General features: G+C 49.8%; 1 protein-coding gene and 1 long non-coding RNA gene across 5 annotated transcripts in view; one reads left to right on the top strand and one right to left on the bottom strand.

The window, feature by feature from the left end:
• Positions 1 to 644: 644 nt before the first annotated feature.
• The window catches only part of LOC100217539 (rho GTPase-activating protein 39), a 61,822-nt gene continuing 49,175 nt past the window's right edge, over positions 645 to 13,291 (bottom strand). For 3 of the 4 annotated variants that reach the window (XM_072916942.1, XM_072916941.1, XM_072916943.1), the window contains 5 exons: positions 6,664 to 6,737; positions 4,915 to 5,114; positions 3,908 to 3,999; positions 3,239 to 3,402; positions 645 to 2,853 (listed from right to left, as the gene is read on the bottom strand). In XM_072916942.1, the coding sequence (XP_072773043.1) occupies positions 2,653 to 2,853; positions 3,239 to 3,402; positions 3,908 to 3,999; positions 4,915 to 5,114; positions 6,664 to 6,737 (731 nt within the window). In that variant the 3' untranslated portion in view covers positions 645 to 2,652. Of the gene's footprint in view, positions 2,854 to 3,232; positions 3,403 to 3,907; positions 4,000 to 4,914; positions 5,115 to 6,663; positions 6,738 to 13,291 lie in introns of all 4 variants that reach the window. The other variant, XM_012570142.5, reaches the window with a different exon arrangement.
• On the top strand, positions 2,713 to 4,002 carry LOC140680345 (uncharacterized). Its single transcript, XR_012051515.1, has 2 exons — positions 2,713 to 2,853; positions 3,239 to 4,002. It is a non-coding gene; the product is annotated as an uncharacterized lncRNA (long non-coding RNA).

The raw sequence follows: 13,291 nt of genomic DNA, 5'->3' as shown, positions 1-13,291 counted from the left end.
AAAGACTCAGTGGTATGGCCAGCATATGTGATCCTAAACTGCTGGTGTGACAGAGCAGCCCTCACTGGCTTTGTCTGAAGTGCAGCAGCTTTTCCTAGTCTGACAGGACAGCAACCACACCCAGAGCACAAGCAACATGACCCAGAGCCTGGGCTCATTCCTGTGTGGCTGAAGTAGCACAGCCGGCACCTGCCTTACAGCTCCATGACACTGTGCAACCAGCACCAGTCTTGAGCACCAACAGACTGCTCCCAGTGGTTCCTTGGACTACCAGTGAGGAAAGATGAGAGAATGGTCCAGTCTGAACGTAAAAATGTCCCTGTCAGGTCAGCCTAACAGCCCAATTTATTACATCTCCATTAGCAGAGACCCTCCAGGGGGCCATACAGAGGATGCCTGTGTGGCCACCTCCTACAGTCCACCTGCAGCACTCCCAGCTGCTGGAGGAGGGACATAAACAGAATATCCCTCTTACCCTCCAACTGCCCATAAACTTCTCTCATACCTTTATGACCCTGAGAGGCTCCAGAAGATATGTGTAAAGCAGTATTGTCTTCTACTTGTTTCAACCCATTCTCTTCCTAGATTCATTAAGTGTCGTTTGGTTGCTGCAGAAATTCACAAAAAAGACACTTCACAAAAGATACATGAAGAATGTATTTATTACTATTAGAACACAGGAAAAGCTACTTTACTGATTGGTATTTACAAATCTGTTATTGGCAAAGACAATATCCAGTGTCTTTTATGAGCATGTTTTACAACTCTTGCCAGAATCTTTCACTTTTATTAGCAGCAAATGCCTATGGTTTGATTGATTGCCACTGGCTAAGTGCAAGAAGTAAAATGGAGCACCACTAGTAGTGGTGCTCCATTTTACTACTACTAGTAGTAGTGGCTGCAGGCAAAGCCTGACACAGACACAGGCACCTGCAGCCCAAAGAGCAGGGCAGGTCCCACATGGCTGCTCCAGCCCATGGCAGGGAACAGGACAGCCTGAGCCTTTTCAGCAATTCAGGTCTCAGGACAGCATGTCAGAGCTGGTAACCTCTGCCTGTCTCTACGCTTCTGGGGCAGTAGCTCCACATCTGAAGAATAAGTTGTTCAGCACTGCAGAAGGACAGAGCAAGCTGAACAGCATCAAGGCACGGAGATGGGTGTGTATGTGAAACAGATGCTGGCACATTTTGTGGGCATGCTTGACAAAACTGATCTTGACAAGGGAGTAAGACTTCCTGGCCCACAGAATCATCTGGTATGAGGAACCTTTATTCAGCTGGGCAGGAACTGAATTCCTGCTGTAGAGTTCAAACTCATCTGAACATAGGCTCTGGGAACCCTCTCAGAAAGACACTGCACATGGCACCTCACACCCACGCTGGTACTGATTCAGGCATCAGCTCTAAACCCCACTGTTGGCAGGGCTCAGCTCCCCACTGCAGTATGGAGAGGATGATCCCAGGTCCCCACTGGAAAGGGAGGGAGATACAGAAACACAAAGGCAACCTTGCATGATACTGGCAGACTTGGCACTGCATCAGTAATCCCAAAACACGCTTTTTTGCAGCAGACCTGCCTCCAGCAAGGAAAACACCTCAAAGGAAGAGCATGGATACCACAGTTGACTACAGGCAGTACCAGCATTTCTCAAACACACAGCACTGCTGCTGCTCTGCCTGGAAGGGCGTACCTGAGCACGGGAGCACTTCTAACTATTGGGGGCTTTCTTAAACCTGGGTTGAGCCAGAAAGGTGGGTCAAACTGGTATTTAGTTCCTGGCAGAGTGGTCTGAGAAAGATGTGGTATTAGGTAGCGGGGTGTGAGGAGCTGGAGCTGTGAAGGCTGTTCTGAGCATGGGTTCAGGTGCTCCTCAGCAAAGCTGGTGTCAGCTCATGCTGTCTGTAGCAAACAGGAGCTGCAAGACCAGTGGGGTCACTGTTCCAGAAGATACGGCCCTCATTAAGAGGATGCCAAAGTAGTTGTTTACCTGTTTGTTGTCAGGTGTGTGGCCTTCCTGTTGTGCCCAGCACCATGGTGTGGGTGGGTACTCAGCACATGGCTGGTCTCACATGCTGCTGCATAGCTCTACAATTCTCAAACCTCCACACCTTCACAGCCCTCTTCCAACAGCATTGTGGGATGTCAGAACAACCCTGACACCTCCAGACAACAGTCCGCAGAGGTGAACAAGGCTGTCCCCATAGTAGTAGGATTATTCCTGATGAGGCAGTATCTTCCCTAGGACCAGATCATGCCACAGCACAGGAGTGTTGTTCTCCTACCTAAAGCCAACTCTGTCTCCAGAAGGGAAATGGAGAGTCTGACTGCCCTGTGTAGCAGTTCCTCACACATGTCACAGCTTTCACTGAGCACCCAATCTTGCAGCTCTCAGGAAGAGGATTGCGCCTCTCTGACACACACTGAAAGGCCAGGAACTGCTAAACCTGACCTGGCATGCCCAAGGATTTCCTGCTGCTAACAGAACCAAGCCTTTCAGAAATATCCAGTCCTTGTGATCATATATTGGGAAATGCTGAAGGGCTAATCAAGGGTGCGACAACAGCAAGGACAATGGAAGAAACCTACATGGAGAGGAGAAGACTTAATCTAGCAACTTCTCAGAGCAATGTTTTACACTGTGGGGCCAATGGCTCAAACCAGCCCTTTGATGAAGCTCGTGTCCAAGTGTACTATCAGCATGCGGAGAAAAGACATTTCTTTGCGTGTGTTCTCAAAGATAATGCGAGGGTCGTCGGACTGGCAGCGCAGACAGTTGGGGGCCATCACCATGGCCAGGTTATTCACATCCATCTTTGTTCTGCTCACATTTGATGGCTGAGCAAAGATCTGCAGGTAGCAAGAACACATCCAGATGGAGCACTGGAAAAGGGCAAGGAAATCCAAACACATGGCCCAAGAAAAAGTGCAAGGAGAGCAGACATAAAGCCTGCCTTAAGGACAGCGCCCCAGGTGCCACACATCCACAGGGAAGAGCACTGTGCCCTGACACAACCAACAGAGCAGCAGCCTTGGCAGACAGGAAACCAACCCCAGATTCTACAAGATCAGGATCAGGGTTTATTGCTCCCATAAGGAATAAGGCCAGCAAACATCCCTCCATCAATCCCACCTTAGCTAAGAGGTCTTAAAACCATGCTGATGGTCCCAGCTGTCCCACTAACTGCGCTTCACATGCTCCTGGGCCCAGTGCAGGGCTGTGGGGGCTGCCTACCTGCAGGAAGTGTATGAGGTAACACAGCACCAGTCTGTTGAGCTCTGGCAAAAGCTGCACCACAGCCACGGCAGCATCGGGGTTCTCATAGTTGCTGATACACTCTTTGTAGAATTGCTGGGGGATCACAGGCTCCTCCAGTTCCCGATACCAGAGCTTGAGGAGGGAGGCTGGGCAGAAAACAGGTGCATGAGAACAGCTCTGGTCACTTCCCCACTCCCTTCAGGGGCAAACTTGGCAGTGAGAGAAACGGCAGAGAAGGGATTTCTGAGCTTGTGTTGCTTCACCTTAATTCAGTCTTGGCTCTGAAATGCTTAGGCATTAAACAGACCAGTTAGTGGGAAATACTGGCTTCTACCTACCTGCTTCTCCAGGAAGCAGCTCTGGGGCTGCCTAAAGAAGAGGACAAGGAGACCTGAAAGATTTCCACCACTCTGCCCAGCTTGCGCAGCCTTACTGCGTCAGAGAAAGACATTCCTCCCCATTCCCAGTGTTTCCTCTATGGGCAGTGTTTGGAAAGGCAGTGAAAAGACACGGAAAAAAATTCCAGTCAGTGGAGACAGCCTGTGTACACATTCCCAAGTAGCAGCACACCCACTGAGCTGCTCCTGCACGTGCCCCTCTGTACTGTACCGTGGCTGAAGCTGCAGCAACACACCTGCAGCAGTCCTGTACCTGGTATGTTGGGGTCACTGAGACTGTTTGGGATTCTCCACTGATCCACCTGCAATTTCAATGCATTGACTTCATCTATGTCACCAGGTATCCTGCAGAGACACAGAAAAGGTCCTTTTGAGTGAGCCAGGCAATGTGCTTGGTGAGGCAGCTGGCCAAGTAAAGCATGGCTCCAAAGCTGCTTCTGGGGCCTCAGGGAGAAGGGAGCAGGGAGAAGGACTCAGGCACCAGTGACAGCTACAGCAGCAGTTCCTCAGAGAGAAGAGGGTGCTTATTTTTATACACCATCACTAGCCTAGATATCAACTATCGCTGTTCTCAAGAGTGATTATTTTCTGTAACCAGGCTTCTTTGCAACGTGTTCAGACCAAAGATAAGCAGCATCTCTGGCTAAATATAGTTATATATATACACACATACATCTCTCTATCTGTCTAGCTATTAAAAAATTTACCCATACAAGGTAAAGTTGAGTCTTTTAACAACTATTTCAAGTTTAGCTACTGAAAAACTAATTCAAATCTTAAATGCAAAACAAAACCACACACACAAAGAAAACAACAAAGAAAACTCAAACCCAAAGCAGAATCCCCTGTGTTCACCACACAGATTCTGTGTCTCTATTGACTCCTTTGTCTTGTGCAGCACCAAGGTTGATGTGCCGCATTAGATGAGGTGCTCTGCCAGGATGCCGGAGCTCTTCCCCCCCCTACACTGGCTAACTAGCATTGCCAAATCTGATGAAGGCTCATCGCCCTGCCTGGGGATGAGCTGTCCACATAGTTAAGTCACACCTACAGCAGTTCCCTCTGTGCTAACACATGCAAATTGGCTAATGCTACTATAAGAGGTGATTCCTGAACATGAGGAAAATCAGATTTTGTCTAGTCCACAGTGAAGTGCTATTCTTAGGGAAGAGGAAGCATGTGGAGGTCAATCTTGACTTCTTGGCTATGAGGACTGACACGTGGGTTGCTCAAAAGTAGCACAGCACTGCAAAAACTCACCTGAAAATCCCCTCAGTCTGCTCCCCTCCCAGGGCCAGGACCTGCTGTGATAGCTGTGTCTGCACCCAGGGCAGCTTGTTCCCTGGGTACATGTCCTGCTGCCGCAGCATGATTTCTTCCAGGGAGCTGCCAAAGAGTGATGGCGTGAGGATGGCATTCCTGGCATGCTTTATCTCTTCCACTGTTGGTTTACGGAGGCCCTGAGGACAGAAAAAAGCTTAGTGCAGCCATGGCACAGCCAGCCCACAGAGAAAGAGTGACTCAGGGATGGGGACAGTGAGTAACCAGGAGAGAGAAGGCTGACCCTGCACGTGGTCACCTCATCAGCCTCCTCGCAGCATGGTTCTTGTTCTGCTGCCTAAAATCAGGGGTGGTTCTATTCATCAGGCCCAGGAGAAGCAGAGAAGACCACTTTGGAGAGCAGGGCTGGTTTTGCAGAGATTCTGTTGCTGTGTTTTGCACAGCAAGGGGACTGCTCTGGCTGCAGCTCCCCCTGCTGCAGGAGGCAGCACGGAGCGGAGCCCAGCCCAGCCCCAGCTGTGGTAAAGTAAGCAGAGGGCACCTACACCCCAACCCAGCACCAGGTGTGTGGTTAGCCACAGACAGGTGTACAGCACTCCTTTGGAGATGGGAATTCCAGGTATTTCCAACTCCAGGGAAAGCTTTGCTCTCACAGGTGCTAAAACCTGAAAAGTGGGCACTGGTACCTGTTGCTTCTGACAAATACCAACACTTGAAAGGGGTTTTAAATGTCCTGTGGCAGCAGTTTGGAAAAGCACAGAGTTGTCACAGGGGGAACAGGCTGCCCAGCACAGTGGCCTTCAGCAGTGATCCTGCAGCTAAGTGGGGAATACAACAGGGGGAAGCTCCCACTGAGCCCTCTGTGGGTCAGTGGCCAGGGCTGCAGCTGTGTGCAATGTGTGTTTGGAGGCTTACTGTCCTGCCCCTGGCAGGATGCCAGGAGCCTTCACTCCTCTCAAGGTATTTCAGCTAATTTGTTCACTATGCAAAGTTCAGAGGGCAAAGAGGCCCTAGAGGATTTTCAAAAAAAAAAAAAAAACCCCAAAAAAACCAACAAAACAAAGCAAAAAAAAACCACCACCAAAACCAAAACCAAACAAACTAACAAAAAAACCCAAAACCAACAAAAAACCCCAAACAAACAACATCAAACCAAAAACCCCGATGACCAGATCTGGCTTGGTGACCTAGAACTGACAGGCTGAGGCCATCTACCAGTTTTCATGGCCACAGGCAGAACCATGCAGAGGGAAGAAAGGAAGATTTTCAGACAACACAGAGCACAGACTCCCCCCTGCACCAAACATCTCTGCTGTATGACTGTTTGAACTGGGAATTAACAACTCTGCGGTAAACCAGCTGCAAGAACCAGCCCATATAAGCTCTCAGTGCAAAGGGAGACTCTTCCCTCACCTGAAGAAACAAAGTGATGGGTATCCACTGCACAGACAGCTCCTTTTACCCTGGAAACAGGTAAGTGTTGGGTTTGTCTTTGTCCGTGAGGCCAGGAAGCAGCCAGTCATGCAGCTACCTGCACAGCAGGCACTGCTGTCTGCCAGAAGGATCGAGGGAACTGGACCGCAGCCCTCTCCCACACATTCATGGGGAGATGTACTCTGAGCAAGCCTCCCCTACTCACTCTATCTTCATTTCCCATCACTGAATCAGTGGTGACTGCCAAAGTCGCCCAGGCAGTCCCCAGGCCCTGCAGCCAGGGCAACTGCTCACCTTTTTGCCTCCAGTGACAGCTACTTTATGGAGTTTCCGGTAGCAGTACTTGGCATAGGTGCTAATGGGCAGACCTGGTGGGAAAGAGGAAATGAGTGGTCAGCCCACAGCGCCATGCAGCCCCACACTGAAGCCCTTCAGAGAACTCCAGCACAGCAGATCATTCTGGCACAAGCAGCCCCCTCAAGGCACAGCCCACTGCAGCAGGGCAGGACTGCCAAAACTTGCATTGAGCACCCTGAAGTCTCCCAGTCCCACGGCAGGCAGTGTCAGTGCATGCCAGTGCTTGGGCTTAGAAAGATTCATCTCCTGATGAAGGCTCATAGCTCTGCACCTCCCATCCCTGATCCTGCAGATCTCCGCCTCTCACACCTGGCGTGCACCTGCCCTACCCTGACTCCATGCATGGCACCCATTCAGCATTCACAGCCTGGGCACACACACATGCCTGGGTTTTAGCCTGGTGGGCACAGCCAGAGTTGTTTATTATTTGAGAATTTCGGTTCCTTTGCTAGTGGGAGAGGAGCAGTAGAGAAAGGTGTGTGGGGACAGAGCAGCAGCACCAACAGTAACTTCAGGACACAAGAAGAGGCATGGAAAGGTGATGGGATTTTATCTTCCCAGAGACCTGCAGAAGGCGTCCTCACGTTCCTGCCTGCAACCTTCTCCAACCCAAGCTTGTACCATGCAGCTCAGGCATGCTCTGTAAGACAAGGAAAATGGGACATCCCAAAGCTTGGGAACTGCACCTCAAAAGCTGCTGCCCTCCACAAGAGCACCTGCTCTGTTTGTGCTTGGTTCAGTGTACTCTGAAGGCAAGTGCAAGCCACGATTCACAGAGATAATCCCTCCATGACACCAAGAGAAATGTTTGCAATGACAGAGCACTAATTGCTGAGTTTTTCCAAAACCGTTGGCCTTTTGTTCTTGTTCAAGTAAAACCCAAAACTGCTCACTGAAAGCAGTGAATAGATCTGCCCTATTTTGATTCCCTGCCAGGCCCAAAGCTTGCAGCACAATTCAAATACTTGTGGCTGTGAAAGTCTACATTCTAGTCAGATACTGTGCATTTCACATCAGCCTTTCACATACCCTATGGCTTAGGTATGCTGACTGGGAGCTTGGGGGTCTTCAAATCCTGTTAATGAAGAGGGAGGGCAAACTCTTCCCAAGCAGAACAATTCCCAGAGGTGGGAGATGTACTGTCCTCTCAGCCAGCAGATAAACCACAGCTCCTCTCGATGAAACAAGCACCTCCTGCCTCCATCAATCTGCCTCACAGCTGGAGCAGAGCTTCTGAACACTGCTGGAGTCACACCAGAGGAGGTACAACAGCATTCCCATCTCCCACAGGCAATGGGAAGGAAAGCCAGTTTTAGGAATTTCTCTCTAAAGAAAAATATTCACTGTAAGCAAAAATCCTGCTAATCCTAGGCATGACTTACACTGGGAATATCTAAGGATTAAAAGGAAACAAACCAAATAAGCTACCCTGTGATGCTTCACTATCCCAGGTTCCAGCTTCTGCTGTCCAGTGTGAGACACACCCTGAAGAGAGGTGTCACCCTTCTCAGAGGGGAAGGGGAAGAAGCTGAACTGTATCCCTTCAGCTCAGCAATTTTACAGGAGACAGCATATTCAAAACTAATAAGAGGTATTTTATCATACTTTATTTAGACCATGAAACACATAACCACCCTAAAAGCTTAACAATGTTTGCAAAAGAAACTGGTGTCTTGCAGATTCTGCATGACTGATGCATGGGCAGCAGTCAGACACATTTCCTTGAGGCCTATTTTGTACTTTCCCAGGAAGCTCCCTAGTCCCAGAAAAAGCCTAAAACCTACATCCAGCACTTTCTGCAGCAAGGCCTCCTGCTCCCATGACAACCATGCTGCAGCCTCTGACCCAGTGGGGTCTGATGGGGTCACACGTGACACTGACCAAATTTAAGTAACTGAAAAATAAACTTGCTGCATGCACAAGAGGATGGAGGAGCTACTGTGCATATACCTGAATGGCCAAAAAAGAGGCAGGAGCCCTGAGGAACAGGGTGAGCAGCACTCATCCTGGAGGGCACAGACCAATGGCTCCCATGCAGCCTCCCTGCTCCAGAGTAGAAACCATCTGTCCCAACACAAGTGCTCCTGGCTCTAGGGCATGTGCAGAGTGGGATGGGCAACAATGGAGAGAGAGACATGGAGAGGCCAGGAGGCACACACTGGGCTGCAGGAAGGAACATGAGGGAGAGGAGTAGAATTAACTTCAGCCTCAGCTTTTCCAAACCAGCAACCTGTCCCAACCATTTGCTGCTTTCAGAATGCTCAGCTAGAAACTGACTCCTGGCACCGAGCCACAAACATGTGGCCAAATATGGGAGTTTCCAAACTCCCTCCACAGCCCAGCTCCCACCTCTTGGTGCAGGTCTGGGCAGCTTCATCTGCACTACCTGGAAAGGGCTAATTCTGAAGGCAATTCCACTTCTGTGAGCACATAATGAATCTGAGAAATCCAAGATGATCTGTTATTCCCTATGGTATCATGGTAGTCTCAGGAGGTCAGGAACAGACGACTACTAACAGCCCACACAGTGAAAAATAGTTTTCAAAGGAAAATATTTCTTCATATGCCAGCCTAGAAACATGTGTGGACAGCATCTTAAACATCTCCTTTTAGAAAAAGTTAAAATCCAGACTGGACATGTGCAGGAATATTCCTTCTGGAACAGACTTAAATGCTTTCCTGCAAAAAAAAGTCCTAAAAATGCACCAAACAGTGTGGATTTAGGACCTGGCCATGAGATATATATTTTAGCACTACAGAAGCTGTTGTCTGAATATTCCTCCGATCTACCACAGCCTTTTGGATCTCAGCTGGCACAGCCAGAGCAGGTTCTCAGACCAGACCAGGATCCCATCTCACTGCACTCTATAGCATAGGGGTAGGTGCTCCTGAGCAGGTAAGCTAGGCCTGGCACCAGCAGTGCTGCTCTCCTGGCTTAGATCTGCCCAGGATCCCCCATTTTACAGCACCACTTTAACTCTGCTTTCTCACACACCAGTGCTTCCTTCTACATCCCAACAATGCTTCTTAATCCTGCCTGCAACCTTCTCCAACAAAGCTTGAACCGTGCAGCTCAGGCATGCTCTGATTCCACCATTCCCTATATGGGAAATGCTATGTTCATCAGCCAGACAAGCCAGCAGCCTGCACCAGTCACCAAGATAAGAAACAGATACAAAATGTCTTAAAAATTAGTATCCCCCTTCAAAAAACTCCTAGCTTACAGCAGGTGTGCAATACCCTAAGGCAGTGTTGTACCTAGACTATTAATCATCAAGAGACAGACCTCCCTTCTTTGCATTTGTTCCATTTCTTTCTAAATCTCTTTATGCTCTGAACTGTGGAGGCTCGTGGACCAACAGAGAAAGAATCCACAATACTCCCCTGGATGGAAAACCCCTCAAGCCATAACCCCCCTTGTTAGGCTGAGGAAAAAGTCTTCTCCCAGCATGCCTTGCTTTGACATGCAGGTTCAATTTATCCCACTGGCCCTCCCCCCCTTGCTCCACCCCTGTGCCCTCATCCCATTGGCCCTGGTGTTCTGCCCCACCCCTCAAGATCCCTATATAATGCCCTCTTTTCTCTGCCTGAGTGGCTCTTTGTCCCTAGATCCCTTTGAGGAAGAAGCACAATAAAGGCTCTCCTTGGAACAAAGACCCCCATCTCTCCTTCTCTGTTGCCCAGACCACAGAAGAGCTGAAATAATCTGGCGTGAGCACAGACATGTCTGTGCCTCCAAGGTGTCTTTTTCAAGATGCTTCTCTGGGAAGGTCACAGCACTCTGAACAACACCCGCCATGACAAGTGGTGCCCAAGGTGTGGCCACTGCAAAGAGGTCCCTAAAGAAGCATCTCCTGCAGCCTCTTTTGTGCTGCCTCTGGCTGCAGGACAAAAATCGCTGTCAGCACAGCCACTTCCCCAAGGAGAACCCTCATGTTTTAGTGGGGACAATCTGAAGGGTGACTGGGACCCTCCAAAGACTGAAGAGGCCAAAGAAGTGCTGGAGTACCAGAGGCTAGTCAATGGGCTGACCACCTCCTCAGCAGATTTTTGTTGACCCAATGGGCATTGATCCAAAGAGCAACTGTAATTTGTATGTATATTAGGGTTTTCTGCTCTTGTGTTTCTCTTCTGCTGGATGTGGCAGTGAAGTTTGAGGATGGACAACAATCCTAGTTACCCTGAACTGAACCTTCCTCAAGGAGACGTCTATTTCCAAGTTGTGGATGCCTTTGTAGCGAGGAAATTTGGGGTTTCTAAGGGGAATCTTAAGAATCTTATAACTTTAACTGTAACTATGTTGTTTCTAATTAGTTTTAGGAAATTTCATCCATTGTTTCGCATTATTGTTAAGTCAATGGAAAAAATGATGAATGATTCAGGGAATGATTCAGGAAAAGTTTTGGGTTATCAGTTAGAAGCCTTCTTCCTCTCCCCATATACCCAAACCCTCTTCCCCACCTGACGGGCGATTAGCAGGCGGCTGTTGCTACTCAGCACAGGGCTGCTATCGATCCCCTGACGCCTCCCGATCCCCTCTCTCCCCTCTCCAGGACAGCAAGGCGCCTGCTGCCCTGGACCTTCCCCTCATCCTCCACCCTATGCCTCTTTATCCAGTTCCACCTCCTATTGACTCCTCAAAAAATGGTGCCAGCAATGTAGCCAGTCCTGCCATTTTGGTGACTCCGTTTCCAAGTTTTCCTGCCCTTACACCCCAAAATGGCAACCTCCTCACCTCTCCTCCGCCCTTTTCCATGCCCTCCATTTTGCTTGGCTCTCCCCTTCCCCCTGCATCAATGGCTGTAACTGGGCTGGGACCCTCCCCTTCCGTCAGGAATCCCCTCCCCATCGCAGACCCCATCTCTTCCTCCACTCCTTCCATTCTTGGCTCCTCTCCCATAACACTGGAACCGGAAGTGGCAATGACGGCGACCAGAAGAAGGCCATACTGGCTTCCACTGCCACTCACCAACTGGCAGATCCCAGTCACCCAAAAAAGCCCTGCACAATTATGAAGCATCTTCCATCCTCCTCAGAGGACGGAAATAGCAATGCCTCAGACTCAGATTCCTGTCCTGAGTCTGAGGACCACTGAGCTCAAACACAAAGGGAAGCCACTTGGGAGGAGGATTTGGAACTGGCCAAAAAACTCTTGGCCTTCCCAGCTGTGTGTAAACAGGGCAGAAGGACAACATCACACAATTCCTGGGAGCCAATCCCCTTCAGGGACGTTTCCTCAGCAGAATGTCCCCTGGTCATCTGGGGCTGTGCTGCCGCCCCAGGCGGGGACAGCATGCCACCCTGCTGCTGCATGGAACTGGGGGGATAGCCCCTGCCTGTGCACGTTGTCAGCAGAGCATGCTGTCACACTGAACCAGGTGGAGGAGAGGCGCCGTGCTGCCCAGTTGCATTGAGTGGGCATTCTGCTGCTTCTCCAGGCTCTGCCGCCCCAGCTGAGCCCCCAGGGGTCGTGCCCAGCCGCTGTGAGACCGTATCCAGTGGCTGTGAGATGCTTTGCCCCTGTGGGACAGTGCCTGGCCATGGAGCGGGGTTTGCTGCTGCTCTGCCAAGCTCTGTTACCCCTGCTAGGGATACAGCAGAGATGGTGCTATCACTGGTGCTGCCGAGACAGCACAGTGCTGTAGCTTTCCATTTGACCTTGGCAGGTCCACCCACACTGAGCTGCCACGTTGGAAAGCCCCCAGACAGCAGCTGCGACACCAAGACCGGAAAAGTTTGGTCACAACACTGCTTGGCTGTTGCGGTGCTGCCAAACTACCACCGCCTGGGGGAGAAGTGCCAAGATCAGGGATCCGTGTGATCCCACACAACACTGCCCCTTACAGAGAGTAACAAAAGTTCTACTGAGACAAATACAGCTCTAGCAGAAGACCAGAGGAACACCACCTGGAGATGAAGATGGCATTGTCAACTACAACAGCAAGTCAACCGTCCTGTCACCAGATCACAGCCAAGACAGAATGCTGAACCAGAATTCATACACATTGCTGCCTCCAAGTTGCAAAGAAACAACTAAACAAAGCTACCCCTCCCCTTTTTCACCCCAAAACCACTTACCTAAATACTTACCTTCACACTCCAGTCCCTTCCTCCCTTTCTCAGCCTCTACTTACCTCCAGCCTCTTCCCTAAACCCTTTACCCAACCCTTCCACTCCAGGACCCCAGCTGCTGAAGAGACAAGTCCAACAGATCCAAACAGAAAAAATCACAGACAGAATTAATGAATTTTTTGTGGGGACTCAAGGGTCAGGGGCTTGCTTTAGTTAAAAATGTTTTGTGGATTTTTATTGCATTTTTGTTGTTTTGCTTATGTTTTCATGTTTTTTACATTGTTGTAAAAAAGCCATGGGAGAAGCTTTTTTAAAAGGTGGAGTTGTGGAAGCCAGTGGACCAACAGGGAAAGAATCCACAATATTATCCTGGATAGAAAACCCTTCAAACCATAACCCCCCTTATTAGGTTGAGGAAAAAGTCTTCCCCCTGTAACATGCAGATTCAATGTATCCCACTGGCGCTCCCCCCCTTGCTCCACCCCTGTGCCCT

Source organism: Taeniopygia guttata, chromosome 20 (genome assembly GCF_048771995.1).
Source record: "Taeniopygia guttata chromosome 20, bTaeGut7.mat, whole genome shotgun sequence".
NCBI lineage: Eukaryota > Metazoa > Chordata > Aves > Passeriformes > Estrildidae > Taeniopygia > Taeniopygia guttata.
Note: the sequence above shows the minus strand (reverse complement) of the source record. Positions and strands in the feature narration are given on the sequence as shown.